This window comes from Lytechinus pictus, chromosome 7, assembly GCF_037042905.1.
Source record: "Lytechinus pictus isolate F3 Inbred chromosome 7, Lp3.0, whole genome shotgun sequence".
Taxonomy (NCBI): Eukaryota; Metazoa; Echinodermata; class Echinoidea; order Temnopleuroida; family Toxopneustidae; genus Lytechinus; species Lytechinus pictus.
This window is the reverse complement of record NC_087251.1, coordinates 34,985,688-35,007,649: the sequence shown is the minus strand read 5'-3', so window position 1 is coordinate 35,007,649 and position 21,962 is coordinate 34,985,688. Positions and strand designations below refer to the sequence as shown.

The 21,962-nt window shown below is 34.0% G+C and overlaps 2 protein-coding genes across 5 annotated transcripts in view; one reads left to right on the top strand and one right to left on the bottom strand.

Annotated features, from left to right (window-relative positions):
- Window positions 1-1,270: 1,270 nt before the first annotated feature.
- LOC129265784 (cytochrome P450 3A24-like) lies at window positions 1,271-12,823 on the bottom strand. Of its 2 annotated transcripts, none has more exons than XM_054903724.2 (14): window positions 12,743-12,823; window positions 12,227-12,316; window positions 11,404-11,497; window positions 11,083-11,135; window positions 9,920-10,016; window positions 9,416-9,532; window positions 8,631-8,719; window positions 7,314-7,462; window positions 6,564-6,688; window positions 5,754-5,936; window positions 5,010-5,230; window positions 4,345-4,482; window positions 3,619-3,781; window positions 1,271-3,303 (listed from the first exon to the last, which is right to left on the bottom strand). In XM_054903724.2, exons 2-14 carry the CDS (start codon window positions 12,298-12,300, stop codon window positions 3,229-3,231), a joined length of 1,578 nt encoding a protein of 525 aa, XP_054759699.2. In that variant the 5' UTR covers window positions 12,301-12,316; window positions 12,743-12,823; the 3' UTR covers window positions 1,271-3,228. The 2 variants fall into 2 exon arrangements, with proteins under 2 accessions (XP_054759699.2, XP_063958638.1); XM_064102568.1 differs by having other exon boundaries at window positions 12,696-12,752.
- A 2,223-nt stretch (window positions 12,824-15,046) lies between these two features.
- Window positions 15,047-21,962, top strand: part of LOC129264487 (vacuolar protein sorting-associated protein 54-like) — a 28,330-nt gene continuing 21,414 nt past the window's right edge. For 2 of the 3 annotated variants that reach the window (XR_010294196.1, XR_010294195.1), the window contains exons 1-6: window positions 15,049-15,863; window positions 16,789-17,066; window positions 17,803-17,893; window positions 18,443-18,474; window positions 19,657-19,764; window positions 20,506-20,648. Coding sequence is in view for 1 of the 3 variants with exons in the window: in XM_064102567.1 (XP_063958637.1) it covers window positions 15,233-15,863; window positions 16,789-17,066; window positions 17,803-17,893; window positions 18,443-18,474; window positions 19,657-19,764; window positions 20,506-20,648 (1,283 nt within the window). In the remaining 2 variants the exon portion in view is untranslated. Of the gene's footprint in view, window positions 15,864-16,788; window positions 17,067-17,802; window positions 17,894-18,442; window positions 18,475-19,656; window positions 19,765-20,505; window positions 20,649-21,962 lie in introns of all 3 variants that reach the window. The other variant, XM_064102567.1, reaches the window with a different exon arrangement.

Below are 21,962 nucleotides of genomic sequence, written 5' to 3'. Positions count from 1 at the left end.
CACATAGTTTGTAGAGATTTTTTATTCGCACCATTCATCTGGGCACTTGACAAGCACAACTAGTACGATAATATGCCAACGGCAGTCTGTACTTTACAGGAAGAAGAAGAATTATGTTCATTACTATGTGTGGTTGTAATTTTCTTGATTTTTATCTGTAATTTTGTTTTCAATGAATATGTTGTTATATTCTTCATAATACTTAGGCTAATTGTATATATAAAAAAAAGATATATGAGGGAAGATGAATAATCGGAAAAAAGACTCATTTTCAGGTCATTATAATGTATAAAAATTTCGCTCGCGCTTCGCGCTCACCCTGCACATGATAAACATAATGAAACACAGGGGAGGATCCAGCTTTCGCAAGTAGGGGGGGGGGGCGAAAAAAAAATTTCATACACATTTTCCCCGATCGGCAAGTATAATAGGTGATTTTTGTTTGTTGGTGTTTTGAAAGGGTAGTCGTAACTAAAGACGAAAGTTTTCTAGCAGTATTCTTACAAACAAGATAAGATATCTCATATAAACACGAATCGCTATGTTGTGTATTAAGACTTGAAAATTGAACATTCTGAGAAGCTTTGGTAGTCATGAACGAAAGATGTATAGGCCTACATTATTAAACAATGCGAGCGAGAAGCGCGTGCTAAATACTGACCTGAAAAGAGACCTCGGACAGCAGTGACTCACGAAGAGTATTCAAATAATGCGAGCGGGAAACGCGAGCCCTAATTTTTTTTTATTCCGACCTTTAAAAAGGTGGACAGTTAAACACGTGTTTAATAAAGAACAGGATTTTCATCATGTTAACCTTATCAATAAAGAGGATATGTATTTCACTAATCAAATAATGCGTGCGCGTATCACATGAGCTAAAAAAATTTTATAATAAGCATTTTAAGTAATCATGAAACATGATGCATTCACGCTAAAACAAAATAATGAAACCTAGAATCGTGAGCAGATTAAATTGTTCCCATTGACATAAAAAGGAATATGTTAAGCTGTATGAGCAGATTGTTAATCCATTCAACAGGCAATGTGAGCGCGAAGCGCGAACGAAATTTTTATACATTATAATGACCTGAAAATTAGTATATTTTCCGATTATTCCTCTTCCCTTATTTCATCCAATTTCATTCCATTCGTCTTCGTCCATCTCTCTCTCCCTACCCCTCTCCCTCTCCCCCCTCTCCCCCCTCCCTCTCTCCCTACCTCGTTTCCATCACGTCTTTTGAACGAAAAAAGAGAAAACTATCGAAACTTTCATAGTTCATCACTATGACATGATTTATTTCTTTCGAGAAAGCATTACAGAAACCAATCGACCTATTACACGTAAATTCATGACAGAGTCGGAGAGACAAGGATGGAAGGTACAGAAAGTATGTGGATTTATTCAGAATTTTCTGCTATGATAAAATGTGAGAGGGCTCTCACTTTATTCAAAACTTTTTAAGAATGGAGTACAACACATCCATGCGGCTTTCCATTTCTGAATAAGTAAAGTCCTACACCGATTCACATACCCTATGACGTTGGGCGCCGGGTTGGGCGATGTGTGATGCCGATAGTTTCATGGAAAAACTTTTTTTAATAGATGATTGGAGTTTCCTGCTTCATTTGCGTAGGCCTACAAGACCTGAATATTATGCAGTTGACGAAATACCTATCGAATCCGTGCTATTGTGTCCTGGAGTTTGGCTAAATATTTTCAAAATTTGCAGAAAAAATGTCAATTGTTAACACCAGCATTTTGATAAAGTTCCATCAGACACAAATTGAAGTTGAGATTGTCGGATTTGTGTCATAGTTGCGGCCAGATACTCCCATGCAGCTGAGTTATTTCAAATCTTATTCCAAGAAATATTGTTAGATTTATTTTCGCCTGCCTCTGTAAAGATGATCAATATGTACTGCTCGTGTAGATATAAAAAAAAAAAAAAAAAATGAAGATGGACATGGAGGAAGGGATGAGTGTGTGTGCGTGTATGTGTGTGTGTGTGTATATTTAGAAAGGAGGGGGTATTACCAACCATTGACGATATACATAAACTTATTTTAGAATATAAGGATCAAGAAAAGAAAATAGCTATTAAAATGAGGAAATTAGGGCGGCACTTGCAAAAATGGGAAACAGTAAAATTGTGTTAAGGTTAAGTTGTAAGTCTTTATTAACTTTCAATATATGTAATGCTTCTCCCGTGAGCTTGTTATATTAAAAATTGTTTATCGAATTGTTTTGTACTTTTAAACATAATTTATTTATGATGAGTGTGGGCAGATCTTCTGGACAGTGGTGTGTTGTGTGTGTGTGTTGTGTGTATGTGTGTGTGTTTGTGTGTGTGTTGGGGCGGGGGGAGGGAGGGGGAGGGGGAAGTTTTGGTCTTTAAGATTTTTTTATAATAACTGATTTCATTGTTTTCTTTAAGATATATATGATTCATGATTTTATTAAGTTAGTGAAAAAAAAAGTGAAAATATGAAATGTCAAGTATTATATGTGATTTGAAATGTTAATTTGAAATGTTATGTATTTTTTTTTGTTCATGAAATCAGAATAAAAACATTATTCAAAAAAAAAAAAGTGAGGGTGTTTGTGTTAAATATTGTAGGCCTACTGTAAATGGAATGTTAACGCTTTCTTGCTTTACCTAATCTATTCTTTCATTGACAATGTTAAAAACTTTTCTTTGGCAATTTTTATCCTCCGATGTTCGAAATGGTATGGAGACAAACTTTACAGAAACAAAATCAAATACATCAAAAGTAATGGAAACAAACAAGACAGTTTGGTATACAGTATAGGCGAAGGCGCACTGAGTCATCTTGTTCCAAACAAGTCTAAAATGCTTATTAAATGTTTACCCAGAAGTAGGAATTTCGGAAGAAAAGGATCAATTTTTTTTTATTCAAATGATTCCGTCTGCAGAATCTTCCTTAAAAATAAAACATGCTTTATTCCCCTTTTTGGAGAACGTTTCATTAACGCTGTCGTCTTTGTCAGACTCATATCTGACTACTTTTCTTGATTGAAATGTTCTATATTGATTGAGAAGCACAGTAACTATAGACACATACTTTGACAGATGAAAAGAGATTTTGTTATATTTCAATTTTACATAATCTACTTTTCGTTATAAAAGATTATGGAACCATGGTTCCTCTCTTTAAGAGTGTAATTTTCTGAAGAGTCGTTCTGTAGTAGGAATGGTCATTGTTCTTTTAACTTCTTTCGACGACACGTAGGACGATTCCATTGTCTGGTTTAACGCTTGTTTTACCAATTTTGGCAGGAATCTAGAAAGAAATAGTGAAAACAAAGATAGTGTAAATTTTCACACTATTGGTTATGAGAATATAAAATGCAAGTTGTGAAAATCTTCAGTTGCCCCTCCCTCCCCTGCCGGCAATATCTTTTACTGCAATGTTTCACAAAATTCAATAAAAGTGTACACAAAATCTCTCAAATTTACTTTAGAAAATGCAAAAGCACCCCTCTGACAAAACTCGGTCACTTCATTCCCTTGCTTTCGACTTTCTTCAAAAATTTATATGCATCTTACCCCCCCCCCTATAAAAAGGGCCCACGGCTATGATTGAAAATGGCCCTACCTCTGTATTTGGGCAGGTTTCTACTCTGTAATTCTGAAGGAGTCGAATGATAGCCATCTTGACCTCCATCAAAGCAAACCTCATCCCAATGCAGTTCCTTGGACCAGCACCAAACGGTATCCAGGCAAAAGGGTGACGTTTCTCGCGATTTTCTTTCGTGAATCTGTTTAGGAAAGGACCAAAAAGCTTCGTTTTCCTTTTCAAGATTAATAACTTGTCAATCATAAATATCACTGAAATGAATCAAAGAAATTATTTTCATCGCAAAACCTTGCACCGATTCACACGGTCTTCAACTTTATGTCTTTGTGTATTAAAGACATTTTCTTCGATTAACATGATGGATCTCTATAATTCATTTGTCCTTATAACTATTAACAGCGATATTTTTTAATTAAATGTATTTGATACACAATAAAAAAAAATTCTTCAAATAATGGAATATAGGGTGGCATTGTGGTTCATTTTAGTCAAAGATTATAGTGTGATTATAGGGTTTGAAATTTGTTTGTCATCTTTGGCAACACTATTAGACATCAACCATCATGCTAAAACCTATTGGGAAATACTGAATCGTCAGTCCATTTATGCGTGGTTGGATAATGTTACAGATGCAACATATGTATATTCCATCCGACAAACATGATAAAGTGTAAATATAAAACAATTAACAAGGAATAGCTCTTGATATCTATTAGCGGGCTTTCGGAGCGTTTTCTCTTTTACCTGTTTGGATCAAACCTTGTTGGATCCTCCCAGATGTCTGGATTGTAATGGGTGATATAGATCCCAATGGCCACCTGCATGCCTTTGGGGATGGTGATGCCGTTGTATGTGTACGTCTCTCCACACATACGATCAGTTCTAGAGAAGATCAAAGAAATTATAAAATATTCTGAGAAATGCTTCATGAAGCGCCTTGACAGTGATGTCTTCTGATATATTTCTGCCAGTCCCAGTCAGTCAATATACGCTGCACTGATATCATCATCATTACTTTAATGAGAATCATGAAGAGCTAACCTGACTTTGTTAAGAATGTTTGGTCTTGTTGAATGAAAATCAAGACAAAATATAAACAATTCCTTTTTTACATAAGTCTTTTATTCTCTTCATTGCTGTAAACCTACCCCATATCTCCAAGAATAATATGTTATACGTGCGGAGAATCAATTTGTTTCGCTGTAATAGGTTGATAGATGTCCCTTTTTTGGATATCAGAAGGGATTTAAAACAGTTTCATGAATTAAAGTGGATTCAAATATCAAATCGTAAGTCAAAGTGAAAAGTTTAAGGAATGATATATTTCCCAATTTCGTTGGTGTGTCATTTCATATTGCAATAAACAAAGTATTCTCAAGGGTATGGAGTAAGAACAATCATCAACATACATAAGAATAGGTGGATACAGACGAAGTGTTTCGCAGACGATGTTATCCAGGTAGCCCATTTTAGCGACGTTGCTGTAATTGACCGATTCCCTCGTCGGGGCAACTTCTTCAATCTCCCTGACTAGTTGATCTTGGACATCAGGGTTCATAGCAAGACAATATGTGACGTAAGTCAATGCTATGTTCGTTGTCTCATAGCCAGCAGCGAAGAAAAGAGTTCCCTGTTCAACAACAAAAAAATTGATAACAAAAAGTGAAATTGACTAAAGATCAATAGCATCAAGTCAAGGATCGGGTATCACGACAACAGCTCTTTGTTATATCGTCCAGTTATCTGGGAACACTTCGGAAATTAAAAACGATTTGAACAATATTTACATTCATTTTACTGATTCTACGAAATAGATTTATCTTATTTTTTCAAAAGGGATTTTTCTCCAAAAGTTATAGGTTTAAAGTTCTCGAATTCACATAAGCCATTATTTTCATTTTTTTTACAAGGCAACAAGGAATAAGATTTTCATAAACATGGTTACTGACACACAATTATTTTACTAGATAGTATTAGAAAAAAAACTACCTCATATCGAATAATTCAAATCGATTTAAATCAAATCTGTCGATGCACAGCTAGGCATCATTCAGGCCTTAGACCCATTATCCAAAAAAGATGATCCAACAGAAATCAAGGTTTCCATAGAGGTTACCATTGGTGACTGGTAACGATAATGCTCTTCATCTTACTTGTGCAAAAAGCTCTTCAAGAGTCAGCTTGACTTTCTTGGTCTTCTTTGAACCAAAGACTCCTGCGTCGTGGTCTTTGTCAACCAAGTCATGGAGATCCGTTTCTTTATCCTTTTTCTTTTCCACCACCTCCTCGTCCTGGTCTTCGTGTGCCTTCATCATCAGCTGCAAGAAATCTTTCCTCTATCCAAAATGAAGAGTGTGAGAACTTTTGATAATAAAGGATCACAAAGGCTTCTTCAATGTCGTTTAGACTATATAAAGTCAGCCAAGACAATTAGCTTGGAAGTGATTTATCATACCAAAGAAGAAAAAAGAAAATGGGGAGCGGAGGAGGAGGAGGAGGAGAAGGATAGTTGCAAACAATCCATATTCCATCTGCATACTGCAAGATATCGCATGCAGGAGCCGAAATGAATATTACAACTACCCGAATAAAGAATTTTAGAATATATTTTTTTTTTTCATACACTGTTTTTGTTTCATCAAAATAATAATCATTCTAGAATAATAGTGTAAATAAAACCAATTTATCATATTTTGATAGACTGTGAACTTTTGGAGTTCAATGTTCTTCATAATCAATGTAGTCGAGACAGTACAGTGATAATTATCATTGCAAGACTTGTGGAAAGATAAGGTTTTTCAGGCGTTGGTTGCCCCTATAGCAACACAAAAGGCAACTGTAATTACCTAGACTACATCATATCACTCGCCTTATACTTAGTAATTTTATTTGTTGAAATTTGAAATTAATCATTTACCAATTAATCAAACTGGCATATTTCAAACAGGAATTATATCAATCACCTCTACATTTGTACTTCTCATGTCCATAGTCTTCTTGACCACATCCCTGAAGAATAGTTTGACTGACTGAGGGAAAGCGCCGATGTCCAGAAAGTTTAACAGATGAGCAAATGGTGGACACAATCCTGTTCAGTGCAAAAAAAGAATAAACCGATCGAATTTATATTATAGCTGATTGATATTTGGTCTCTAGATTGTCACAATATCATTTTGTGGTTGCCAGTGTTCAATTTGATAATGTAGATGTATATATTGGAGTCCCTCATGGCTCAATCATCGGTCCATTTTTTTTTTCGTCTACATCAATTAACTTAAATTGTTGAAATTATTTATGTTTCCATCATGATATCGTGGTAAATGAGCTTTGGATAAAAGTCTACGACAGATATTATTAATAGTAATCAAATCAGAATTAGTGTTGTGTAAATGATATATGATTTATGTTCGTAATCGTATAGTGTTATTTTGTTAATATATAAACATATTTGATTTAAATGAATACTTCAGTGGGGACAAATGACTTCATGATGACAGTGGATACTGCCATCATAAGTTGAAAGGAAACAAGTATTATCCAATAATTATACAAACTAGATATCATTGTGAAATGAGTGGAAAAAAAACAATCGATTGGTAAAATTTCAACCTTTTTTTTCAAAATTAAAGTTACTTTATATTGCAATTTAAATCCGCGATTCGGGCAATCAAAACTTTAATGGAAGATGCGAGTTCAACTAAAACTGGACTAACCAGCAAGTATAAGTTTAATTTGCATTGGATTAGCGTTCATGATGGCCTTGGCATTGGTTACGAACGGATCATCTGGGTTCTTCTGGGAATGTACCTGAATACCAAAGGCACATCGAGCAATGGTATCCATGGTGAAGGCTTCATAAAGTCTGGAACATAAGCAAAGATATTGTTTTCATTTTCATTTCATTTATTTATTCCAAATTCTCATTAAAAAACATACAACATACAAATCAAAGAATACACTATATACAAATAAAGATACAAAAATAGAAATACATTTAACAAGAGAATAAATGAGAATATGAGGGAGCCAGCATAGGCCAATGGCCTTTCTAAGGCTGGGCTCCCGAGACCATAATATAATCATAATAATCATAGAAGAGAGAGAGAGAGAAAGTACTGTAAACATAATTATATGGGTGGATGATAAGGCAATACAACTTATTTTCAAATTTATTTATATCATTTAATTATTCTCAGAATTACTGTAATTTTCTATATGTCTTAATGGCGAGTTTTCGCACCGCCACGCAGAATGAATTGAAGAACACAACAACTGAAATGAAAATACAAGTCAAATCACAATGAACAGCTGGGGTCTTTGTCGAAACTTAGCGAACCGGAACAGCAGATTGTCCTTATAGTTTCGGCATATGGACCTACTAGGTCCATGGTTTCGGAGATGACGAAAAATTGCAAATAAGTTTGTCTGTCCAGAGTTCAGGAGGATACTGCTGTTTTGATTCACCAATTTTCGACAAAGACTTTCTGGGTACTCATTGTCATGAAGGGCACTTAACAATACATTTTCTGTGTTCTTGAAAGCGTTCTGCGTCCCGGTGCGAGAAAAATGGTAATGTTATGCTAACAATAACTGCTAGCAAAGAGTCTTTAACACTGCTCTATAAAAATCATTCTACAGTTCTACAAGGAATTGAGACACGGGCCAATGTCCGATGCAAGAGCAACTCTTCCCATCCAGGCCCGGAGAAGGAGTGGTTATCCTCATGGTTCCATGACATTTGCTCCGGCGGCAATTGCTCCGCTTTAAATTCCACACATTAATGGAATTACCAACTTCAACCCTAAATTTAACACTATACCCTGTCCTAAACCAAACCCTGGACCATACATAAAACCCTATTGCAACCCTAACTCTATATTATATCTTAGACGAAATAAAGCCTGGCGCAATTGTCGTCGGAGCAAATGTCGTGCCACCATTCTGATATACTTAGTTCTGGAGGCCTTCTTTTTAATTAATCGCTAGAATAAAAATACATAAAGCTATTTTTACAAGCATTTTTAACCTACTTGCAAATGTTGACTTCGCCATCTCTATTTTGTACCTCACGAAAATTCTGCACAAGATCGTCGACACATTCGTTGATCAATGGAGACATCTAAGGGTAAAAATTCACAATGAAATTAATTATAATCTCCCAACATTAAACATCAATTGGAGCATTTCTCAAACTTATTGTTTATTCCATTTAATTGAGATGAATTTTCAAATATTACCATATGATTTTACATTAGGGTGTCATTTATTTTATTTTAGAAACACGTAAATTTAAATCGTTTCAGATGTGAAAAGTTCTTTGGTGATACGGTGAAACCTGTCTATAGTGACCACCCAAAGGAAACACAAAATGTGGCCTTTACAGAGAGGTGGCTGCTATAGACAGGTTCTTCCTTCATGGGAATTAGTTTTAGTGGTCACTATAGACAGGTGACCACTATAGACAGGTGGCCACTAACACAGGTTTGACTGTATTTATCTTCGCCTTCTTTTTTTTTCGTGTGAGGTATTATTCATTGTTCAAGTTAAGTCACAAAGTGATTATATGCACAAGTCTAACTATATACAACTGATATACAATATCTTTTGAAGCAATACTGAAAAACATATCCCTAGTATAAAATAGCCTTGGAAGGAATGATTTATCAAGTTTATCAACGGGAATTTTACTTGCCTACAATATTTTAAAGAATTTCAAATAAAAAAATGAATAATAAAAAAATCAAGTATTATTTCTTAACATATTCCCATTGTGGTAGCTTAATATAAAGATGAAAATTTGCAATAAACCGTTTACCAATTTCATTTTATGTCCACTGAATGTTGGCGTGATGACGTTTCTCACGTCTTTCCAATGCTGATCTCTTAAATTGCTGAGAGCTTTATCCAGTGGCCTGTTCTTTAGCGTGATACTCTGAAACAAGAGACAGTTGAGAACATTAACCTTGAGTATGAATTTTGCCAAAACTGCCTGCCTTATATTAAGCTCAAACTGCATGTTGAATTTTTGATTCGTCAAACATAATAGTAGAAGGAGTCAGGGGGAGTATTTTAAGCTCCCCCCCCCCCCAAAAAAAAAAATATATATATACATGTATATATATATATATATATATATATATATATATATATATATTATAATAAAGACAATGATAACAGCGTTAATAATATTACTACTACTTTTAATGATTACTAATAATATTAATAATTATAATAATAATCGATAAAGAATGAAAATAAAAGTGAATATTATGATGGTGAAAAGTAAAAGTAATAATTTCAATCCAATCTATGAGAATACCTGGTGATTTACGAAATTTGGAAAGCCTCGAACGGTGATATCTCGGATCATATCGGGATCAGATATAACATAACAAGGTGAACGGAACATGAAGACCCTATATATGGGAAATATTGTGAAACAAAGAAAAACAGATTATTAATTACAGAGTGCTTAAAAAATGAAATAATGCCGTAAAACACGGGGCTCGGTGGTTTGCGACCCTCCTCCCTTTCCTTTATAACAATTCATGGGCGTCAGCTCAGAGGATTCCCACGAACAAAGAAAGGATACTCCTCTGCGCTGACGCCCATGATATAAATAGTTTTATTTTTTTAATTAATTGTACCCGTTTTGGGAGTGAAGACCCCCCCCCCCCCATTTAATGCAAACGAGAATTGAATTGTTGACAAAGTGAACCTCCTTCTAAATACAGCTTTCCTCATATACCCCTTCTTATTTCACTCTTATTTCCAGAACATTATGCTTTATCCTTCCTTATTTCGAACAGCTAAAATCTATCTGCATCAGTCTTTAATTTATCATGCCTACAATATTTGATATGTTCAGTGCCGGACCCAGGTGGGGTGGAAACTATCCTGTGCCCCCCCCCCCCCCTTGTAAGCCTTGAAAAGTTTTTTTTCGTGGAAACAGCCGTGCAAGTCAAGACCCTTTTTTCAGATTTTCAAAAATTTTCTCCCCTTTCCACTTTTAGAATCCCTGGATACTTTATTGCATTTTGCATAATCATTATTATTAACTCTTTGCGCGCTGATGTTGCAATTTTGCACATTCGTACAAATAAATTGAACAATGGTAATAATTAGTTTTCTCATTGACATACATATTAGAAAAGCTTATAAATTACAATAGTTCTTGGATAACATCTATATAATAATCATAAGTATCAGTGATACAATGCAGAAGTCTTCATTCAAATAAAATAGCATTGAAACAGTTGTCATTATTAACCCCCAAAATCAATTCAGCATGTGAAGAGTTAAGTTCAGACTGAAATACTGCTAAAAGGAGCGAAATACAAACACATAAAGAAACAGACAAAAAAAAACAGTAAGACATCTTTACTTTTTTTCAATTTGCATTTTGACTACATACTTTTTTCATCTTGAACTATGACCTATAGTGTGTGCATACACTCAACATCTATAGACTGATATACACACCCAAATACTGTGCCGAATTTCTCTTGACATTTCAAAAAGAATCCAGGAACACTCTAAACAAAATCGAAAGAAAAAAACAACGAGATAAATATCATTTCTGGCGCATTATGTTCATTATTTATAAAAATAACTATTTGTCACATAAATGAGGTGAAAGGTTAAAAATGTCAAAAAATAAATAAAAGAGAATGTAAAAAAACATCTGTCATTGGTGTCTGTTATATGAACAACCACAAAATCCCAAATATATAGTAATCATTTTTTTACAATGTGCATAATGACGTGTGTGCTATATATTTTTTTCTAAATATGTCTATATACCTGCATGATTTGAAGAGCGTTGCCGAACAAAGGATTTGCAGAAGGACTTTTGATCCCACGTCGTTTGAAGTAGGTCAGTCTCCATATCTCACGTCTGAAGGAAAACAAATGTACACATTGAATTAGATGATGAAGAATCATATCCTAGCAAGAGGAGACAGAATATGTAAGCCCTAAATGACTTTTCATACGAAAGAAATCGTAGATATACTGTATTATGTCTGAGTGAGTTGATTCAATTGATTAACTGACGCAACAACGCAGTCTTTGACACATTATCATTTTAATGATCATTTTGATATATAGGCTAGCTACCCTAATTATATGATTTCAATAAATGTTATTGTGGTCGTAATCGTTATGTCTATGAGGCAACAACGATGATTATAACTTTAAAATTTACTTGTTAATATCATAGAAGAACAGACCTATTGACAACATTGCAAGTTGAAAATTATGTTCCAAGGACAAGCTACAGTGCTGCCTTTCAGTCCAACAGATCTCGCAGTGGGCATGCAAGTAGTGAAATTGCCCTCTTTCAATTTTACCCTTGCGTCTTCTCCGGTTGAAGTATCTCCTACTATACCCCCACCCTAGCTCCCTACTCATTTTTAGCACCCTAAAGTGGTACAATTGACAAGTGCCCCCCCCCCCACCCTACATACATTACTGCTGCATGCATCCTGCTGGATCATTCGTTTCTAGGTACAGCATGGTATTCACAAAGAAGAAAATAATGAATTTATCTGGTTAATAACCTTCTATACGTAAGCCTACTGGTCCATACATGATTCTACCAATAATATTACAAACTCATACTTACCCAATAAGGATAGCGATCAGGCTACCAACTAAGGGCCACGAAACCGTGTATCCCCTAACAGAGAAAAGGGTCATCGTCACATACGTGATACTGAATTAAGAGAGAGAGAGAGAAATCAGAATGCAATTCAGGTAGCTTCACCGACTTGAGATATTGGGCATCCAAATCAAAATTCAACCTGAACTAGAGCACAGTGTTGAGTTTAGATGCATGATAGGTCTGACTATATGCGTGTCTCTAGCCTCTCAATCTCACCGCTACGCACAACGCTTTCAAGAAAATAGAAAATAATATGGGCCTATATTGTCAAATGCCCTCCGGGTACTTAGCAACTGTCTAAAGATGCTGGAGAATCAAAACAGCAGTTTTGTTCTGGACTCTGGACAAACGACATATATAGTGCAATATTCGTCAGCTCCGGAACTTAGGACGAATCTGCTGTTCCGCTTCACTAATTTTCGACAAATACCTCCCAGCTGTTAATTGTCATTTGACCGGCATTTTCAGTACACTTACCGCTTACTATGTTCTCGAATTCGTTCGGCGTGGCTGTGCGAAAACTTGCTTTAATCAGATTATGGAGTATGAAAGTTCAACAAGCGTGAATGAGTATGAACAATTTCATATTTGGTAAAATGGACTTTGAACATCGAAAGGTAGTTGAGCCGAACAAAAAAATGAGTGGTTTAAAATTAATGAGTATATGACAGTTATGAATTTAGATTGTGGCTTGTGTTTCTAGTTCTAGCAGTTTAAATTTGCATTGCGAATTCTTCCGCCGTCCTTCACAGGCATTTCGTTTGCTGTAACAGGCAATTCACTTAACTTGTATTTCTTCTCTCAGCCCTTTCCTGGCCCTTCTTGCATATTTGTATTGTACTTTTGTTAGAGGCGTGTTACAGTTTTTGCTATTAGGGAATTACGACATCTTCTGTTATTAAAAAATCTCTTATGTATTTTTATTCTATGACAAATTATTTTGTATAACTTATATTGAAAAAAATATATATTTCATGAAAATGGAAGAGAATAAATTTCTACTTGAATGAAAATGAGTGAAAAGAATATTTCGATTTTGCGATTATTTCTTAAGATGTTTTCCGTATAATCACACCTCCGAAATTTTAATAGGCCTACATGGATGGAAATTTATGCATTACTCCTCTTATGCCCGGCTGTTATGACCGTGTTTCATAATCATTCTAGCATAATATGATAGAGAACTATATCTCTATATCAATATAAGTTTGATATTCCTTATGACATTTTTTTTTTAATTTCGAGATAAACATTTTTTTTATCTGCGTTTATTTTCTCTAACGGTGTAACCATTCAATAAAAGTTAAGTCATAAGAGCAATTTGATGTAGAGGTTTTTTTTCCTCCATCCAATTTTCCTCTGAATAGAGTTTCACACTTGTGCACGTCAAAGAACATTGAGTATGTATCCATCCATGTTTTGTTTTTTTAATATATATCTGTAATTTTTTTTATATATATCTTTCTAAAATTCTCAGACAGATATAGGCCTAAGAATACGTTATTCAGTGTTACCCCCCCCCCCCCGTTTATTCGATTAAACTATTATATTTCAAAACAAACAGTATTTGTCAGGCTTCTGTGAGGTATATCAAGTTTTCGAAACTATCAAACATTATATTTATTTGTTCAAAATATTTTTTAAAAAAGAGACGCACTCTGTTGAAAAAAAAATGAAATTGAATAACATGTACATTAAGCAATTAAATTAACCCAGATTATATACGTGAATTATTGTGTTTTATGTATATGCAACTAACCGTTTTGGTTAGCTTGCCTCTTCCACGAACAATTTATCACGCGGGTTATTTACTCTGTCAATATGGAATGTGCTATTTGACGAAGACATCAATTAATTCTAAGAAACCTGTAGAACCTACTACAGGTTGAGGAGCGCACTCACATTCAACTAAAACAACAACAAACAAACAACAACGTCCTTTGTTCTTTCCTTATTCAATTTATTTTATTATGTTGTCTCTTCATAATCTGTAAATCGGAAACGAAACTAGTTGAATGAAGCTTAAATGATAAATAAATAGATTGATGATATTGCTTAATTAATTAAATGTGTGTGTGTATTTGAGTTTTTGAGTAATTAATTAAATAATCAATAGATGAATAAATGACTGAAATTCTAGATAATGAATAATTAAATACATTAGTAGATAAATAGATCACAAAGAACATTTATTTTTCTATTTTGGGGGCAATTTTTATATAAGATATGAATGGTACAGATTTTTTAACAGACCAAACTATTATTATTAAATACAAATGCCAGGTTTTTGTGGAAAAAAAATTGCATCATATATGGATGAAGAATGCTCAAATTTTTATCTGAAACCCCAGATCGGCTGTCAATAGAAACTTAAAAAAGTGGTTGACTGCATGGGAACAGTTTGCCATGAAAAAACAAAATACTAAAATTAAGACTGTCCGTCAATGAGGCACTAGCATAGGCTTAAAGATCGTACCTTAAAGATCATTATGTGTGAGATGTATACGTTATTAGTATATATCTCTATGGTGTGATATATGATTTTTGCTTTGAAGGTAGAGTACAATCAAATTGATAATTCACATTTTACTGATTGGCAATAAAATCGACAATTTCAAACAAAATAAAGCGTATACAATTTTTGTTTAATCAATTTATAGTATTTTATTATATATATTTATTTACATAACATTTAATTCTAAAATTTATAATTAATAAAAAATAAATACATGAAATAGTATAACTCACATCAAACATGTTTTGCCAATTTGATATATCGTTACGATCTATTTGTGTATAAATTGTCATAGACAGCTGTTACGTGGACAGGTACGACGTTTTCTATGCCAGAGATACGCCTGTGAAAAATGATTTTAGTTTGCAGGAAACAATATTCCACCTTGTTTCATGGATCAGAATAGTTAGCCATCATTTTTTCATATAGTATCTGGAGTATTCTACACGAAAATGAGCTCCGGACGTCGCTCAATTCCTTCGTCCAGATCACATCCGTCATTCACTTCCACTGGCTACTCGCTGGGCCTGGGGTCTCACTCGTCCAGCAGCGATGGGGAGGCACCGGGGAGGCGAAAGGAGGCTACCGGCGCGAGAAACAGACGACAAGCGGGCCTGTCAACAACAGAGCAGAATTTACGGTCAAGCGTGAGAAATACTTCAAATAGTGAAATTGAGCAAGTGTGTGAAAGAATCAATGACAAATTATCAGTTAATGATGTAATGAGTAGATCATCTAGCGACCATTCCATATCAAATCTTCATGAAATCAAAGCGTCATATTCTGCACAGCAGCAGCAGACGCATGAACGTTTAAGGCAAGGAAATGAAAGAACTACAATGATGGCAAGAACAAGTAAAAATCCAAAGATTATACCTTGGCGGAAATGTGCATTATGCAGTATTGCATTTAGAACTCAAACAGATTTTCTCAAACATTTACGGGATAAACATTGTACCAAGGAGGGTGGTTCATTTGTTTGCCGTTATGGACTTCATGGTGTTTGCCCAACATTGCCTGTGGATGGAGTGAGTGATGTAGACTATGAATATCATGTTGCAAGGGACCATATGATGGATGAAGGTAAATCACATCACTTTGTAGGGAATAATTTTGCAAAACAACAATTTTTGCAAAATTAAGTCATAAAACTCTCTCAGCTACCTCTATGATCTGAAGTCCTTTTTTACTACAAATCTGACCAGGCATTTTTTGTGTAGCAGTCTTTAAAAAGAGAGGAGCAAATGGTGATGCAAAACCAGGAAAATTATTCCTTGTTCTTACTACTGATTTAGAGTGTAGTAGAGTATTCTGCAATGTGGCTTTACCCTTTTAAACTATGTACTGCATATTGTGTACATGCATTTGCCTTATTTATAAAGCCACTAGCGATTCATGCCAGCAGACTATTATTCATTGAGTCAGTCATGAGTGGTTTTCAAAGATCAAATCCTTGTGTAAGAAAAGTGAGGAATACTTATTTCAACCTGTAAAAAAAATTAGCAGGGATGCATGTGGTTGGGAAATTGGGATTTTCATCAATTGAATTATTTGAAACATTATTTACCTTTACTTGAGATTCTGGAAGAATGCTGATGATCCCAGCAGTCGTGCTTCCAGTTCAAGTCCTTCATCCTTCTCGTTAGTTAGGTATCTTCATAGCAGTCTTGCTTGGAAATCTACACCATCCTCGACATTAGTATGGTTTATACATCATAGGGTGAGCAGTACCACTGGTCTGCCCACACCTTGTCTAGCCTTATTTTTAACAATATAAATACAATAACATTTATGTATTATTTCACATTAAGATTATATTACTATTAATTGATTTTGCTTGATAGAACTTTTACAAATCTTGTAAAAGATGAAAGCATTAATTTCTACATTATTTATTTTTACTATTTACCGCCATTGCTAAAATATATCATTGTACATGTATGTTATTTACAAATTTACACTAACAATCAATAACTTTTCTCATTGTATTTTTAATAACACCTTCCAGCTTTAGCAAACAGGTTAAAATCTGCAGCTCATAGCGACGCCCCTTCTATGACAGTAGCTCCCTCAGTGGTCAGTGTTCAGCAAAAATGGACACCCCTGTCATCTGTGGTCAACTTACCTGCTGTCTTAAATGACCCTAGAAAGGTCAAAAGGGAAACAGATTTCTTCACGAAGACGTGGGGTGAAGGCTTCGTGGATCAGAGTGAAATTCCCTCCTCTCCGTATGTCCCTCGCATTTCAAGAATCCACTTTGAGAAATATCTCAGGCAGGTGGCATATGTAAGTATGCACTTATTTATATTTCTTACCAAAATATACAAAAATAAGTATAAGAGTAAGAATGATGTATATCTGCAAGAAAGCTGTTGGGTTCTTCAAGCTTAAAAATGATGGAGGTCGTCTAAACAGTTTTGAAAAAAAAAATTAAAAGAAATATGCATCAAATTCCTTGCATTTTATAGTATTGTTTGAAATTACTCGATATGAATATAATTTTTGATACACCATTCGTATAGATCTGTGTGTACAAGCCTGCTCAAATCTTTTATTGTATTTTAACAGGGTTTGATGTAAAGAAAATTATCTTTGTGCAAAGTGCCCTACCCAAAGCATCTCTTCATGTCACAGAGATTCTTCCGCTGAGAAACACCGTAATACAACAAACTTGAGACCGTGTAGCACAAAGCACAATGTCTTGAGGATAGAGGTCACTTTTGATATTTTAAGAGCTCTCTCATTGAATTAGGCAATGATACAATGATGCAGATTCTTTGATATTGGGTGGGAGAAAAAGTTGAGATTTACAGGCACATCTAGGGCCAACTACAATATATTCAAACTCAAGTGAGGTGGGGAGACTTTGTGAAGTACATGTGTTAACTCAAAGTGGGGATCTGCCACCAATAATATGATAGTTGGAATATCTGTTCTTGTCTAGATGTTAACTCTACTTTTTTTTTAATTATGGAACTGATATGCTTTGATCTCTTTGTATTGCTCTCTCTGTCTCTTGTAGAAACTACAGCAACATAGAAGACCATCCGCAGTCAGTACATCATCACAAAGCGATGATGATCAGAGCTCAAGTCTTGCCAGTGGAAATCGAGGTTAGAAAAAAAAAACATTTCCTCGAATTTTTGTTCCTTTATCATTGCATATCTCTGTATATTTGAGTATCTGAAAAACATTTTTGTTATAACATTCAGAAACAATAATATATTTCTAATTATTTCGAACAAAGTTCTCAACTCTGTTTTTTGTTTACAATATGCTCCACATATTAAGATTTGAATTTAGATGAAACTCAATATGTAATTCACTTTTTTTTTTTATATCTACCAATGCCACAGACATGGTCCAAATAATAAAAGTGATATTTAGTAATGTTTATGATTATGGAATGTTTTACTCTAAATTGTAATCTTTTTGTTTTTCACCTGTTAAACCAAAACATGATTTTTAACTCAATCACAGATGTCGCCAATGTAATAGATGGTAGATATGACAGCTAACACATAAGTAATATTTGAAGGAAACAAAGATACCCTTTTTGTAGAAAAGGATTTGATTTTTTGCTCATACTTACATATTGGAACAACATCAATTGTATACTATCTGCAGTTATTTGAATGGTCTTTCTTTTGCTTTCTACACAGATTCAACACCTGAACTGCAGCAAGTACCAAAAGTAAGATAAATATTTTACTATTCTATTTGAATTAAACAGAGAACCGTTTTTAGCTGAGCAAGTACCAGTCATTGGTGTTCTCAAATTACAGTAAATAGATGAGCTTTTATCTGCATAGACATTTGGCTTCAATAGTTTGAACACAAAGTTTAAATAGAAAGATCTCTTTCCAAACATATAGATGCTTCATTTATTAGTCCTTTTTTGCTCAAACTGTTAATGTTCAGTTGCAAATGCCTTGGAATGCTGAAAACATATTATTAGATCAGTTGTCCAGAGCTCCATTTCATTACAAATTTAATCTTAATTTATAATCAAATGCTCCATGTATGATACCTTTAACTTGTTCTATATGTATCATTTCTATATTAGGCCTGCATTGTAACATGAGGGATAATTGTAATAGTGTTTACAAATATTTGACATTTTTTGTTACCATAGTCAACCAAAGTGGTATTGTGGTTAAGTGAGTACATAAACAGACATCATTTGAAGAGAAGTTGAAAGATACATGTAGATGTTATTCAGACCCAGATTTTATTAAGATTGTTACTATTGACAAATTTTCAATCAATTATGACAATATCCCTTGTTCCCTCATACTCTTTTTTTATTATGTTCATTCTAGTGAGTTGATTGTCGAATATTTTTATTTCTATAATTATTTTGTATGATTTTATTTTTTTACTAAGACTAAGAAAAACAATTAATTGAATTGAATAGTAACAGTGCTTCTCAGCAAATCAGACTCAATTATTTTTGTGGTAGTTTTCATTAACTGACAAATTTCATTTCATAGAAACCTTAATCATGGTCGCAATTTGCGCAGTTCAACGGATCCTCTGCTTTTACAGATTCCATCCTTCAAAAGAAAAGTAACGCTAGGTGATCGAGCATTTGCTTGTGTAGCCTCCAAGCTCTGGAATAGCTTACCCCTGAAAGTTAGGAAAGCACCATCCGTAAAAACCTTAAATCAAAGCTCAAAACACATCTATTTAATTAGTAAAAATCATTTTAGGAGTCCTATAAAGCGCAGTAGAATATATACTTTTGATGGAATAGATTCTGTGCTCTATAAATTTATGTATTATTATTATATTAATGAAACGGGGCCCATATCAATCTGAAGGTTTAGATAAATCGCAGTACTATATCCATGACAATATTTTTATTTCATTACAGATGTTTTTCAGGAGTGAATTTGCCCTGGAAAATCAAGAGACATTTGAAGCCGTTTTACCTTGGTCACAGTTCAAAGGTCAGCAGTCTTCTAAACTCCTTCAGGAAAAGGTAAATTTAAATATGGAATGCAACAATTTAATTTTGAAGTTTGGATGCATTGTTGTAGATGCCCTGTCTTTTTCGTAAAAATTGTGAATAGTTGTATAGATTGTAGATTTGTCTTGTGTATAAAATTATATTGACCACAAAAAAGGACAAAGTCTTTTTTTTCAGTCATGTCATCCTCTACTTTATCATTTTCACAATATTTTGTCATTTTCTTCAGTAGATTGTTGTGTACATTTGATATACTTGTACATGTATGTATTATACATGTGGAAATATATTTCAATGTGCATGTACAGGTACCTGTAATTGTGCATAGCCATAATAAGGCTCTGGAATATGTGATATGGAAGAGGAAATTGGGAGTCACATGACACATTTAATGACATTTGCAATGAGGTTTCAAAATCACATATTAAACGCTCAATTGGTTTCTGTTTCATATACATGTTATGTCTTAGAAACTTTTGAATTGATTTTTTTTCTTTTAGTAACTTAAATCCGTATTAAACAATTGGATAAGGGAATACAACAAATTGTTTTAAAAGCTATTTTGTCACAATTTACATACATTGTCTTGATATAATGTAAATGTAGAGGATTAGATAAATCGAGACTTTGAAATACATTTTTGAAAAAGAAATCTCAATAAATTTTCAATCCTTCTCCAAATTAATGGTAGGCGTAGGCATATCATTAAATAATTTCTAGTTGTTAACACCATTTTCTCACAACTTTTTCCAGTTAAGTCACTATCTTGACATAGTAGAGGTTCAGATAGCTCGTCAGATATCCATGCGTTCCAATGCCTTCTTCAGTGCAATGGCTTCACATGACAAGCTTCAAGAGGACCTGGTAGCAACTACGAAAGCAGTACATGAACTCAGGTGGGGAAATTATCATTATAAAGAAATTGTTTACTTTGGGAGGGGGATAGTGTTTGTGTTGCCGCTAGATACTGTGTTGAATTTTACGGCAAAAGCCTATGAATTAATTGCAACTGTTAGGTTTGCACAAAATATGCAGCTTGATTGGCTGCATAAGAGAATGAAGAAAACTATTCAGCAAAACAAAAATAAATTACTCTTGGACCTTTCATCAAAGTGGAGAAAATGGTCGAGCCGGGATTCAAACTCACAACCTCACGGTCATGAATCCAGTGCTTCAACCCCTACACCATGTGACCCTTAGTAGTAGGTAGTTTACTTTGATGCATACAGTATGTTTATTTTTGCTTTTTGCTTTTTTATTCTAATGGCAAGGCTTCTCAGATCATGTACCATTCGCATTATACATACATGCCTTACCTTTTCCTAACCCTATGTTCAGTTCAGTTCAGTTCAACTTTATTCAATTCCAATATTAAAAACATTTAACAACACATTGGATAAAAAAAATGCAATTCAAGATAAAATAAAGTAGTTCAATGGTATGTACATGCATATTGAATAGAAAAAGTATTGAAATTAGGTATAGCTGTAAAAAACCATAAAGGTCTTGTCAAAACAGCTCCCTTAATAACATAAGATTTGATCAATTAATAAAAGCGGAGAACAATTCAGTAAATATTCTGTAAATAAAAATGAATTGCGTCTTGCACCAAGACAAACCCAGAACAAACATAGATGTAAAGGGTAGAAGAGAATGAAAAGCAGAGGAGGGTTGAGAGTGGAAAGAAGACAAAAATCATTTAAAATTCAACGAGAGTCACGTTTGATCAAATATAGCTTTACATTGTGCTTAAATCTGTTATAAAATGAATTTGTATTTTACCTATTCAACCTTGACCTCCATGAACTATATAATGTAGACCACAACATATGTTATTTAAACATATGTTTCTTTTATTCAAAAAAAGTAAACCACATTTTGTTATTTCACTAATGCAAAATGGGGAAGGAGGGATGTATACTGCAAATGACACTTTGCATATGTAAGGAATTAAGGCACCCATTCAATTTGTTGCCATTCCAGTTGGATAAGTTTTCATTTGTCTTTAGCACATATAATTTAATGATTCTCAGACTAGGTATTCATATTGTCATGTGGTGTATATATAATAATATTAATAGCTAACATACAGTATGCTTTTCATTTTGCACTAAGTATTAGCATTAAAAAAATACAATGTGAAGATTTGCATGTAGCATGATACATTAGCATGAAATGGAGTTGATGTTATTTATGTATTTCTTTTCATT

Bases quoted from the DNA above. Each gene is read 5' to 3' on its own strand.
- LOC129265784 (XM_054903724.2), bottom strand. From the start codon at position 12,300: ATGACCCTTTTCTCTGTTAGGGGATACACGGTTTCGTGGCCCTTAGTT. The intron at 10,017-11,082 runs GTGTGTATATCA...TCCCATATATAG, and splicing joins AAATTCGGCACAGTATTTGG to GGTCTTCATGTTCCGTTCAC. The intron at 4,483-5,009 runs GTATGTTGATGA...GATCTTCTCTAG, and splicing joins CTGTATCCACCTATTCTTAT to AACTGATCGTATGTGTGGAG.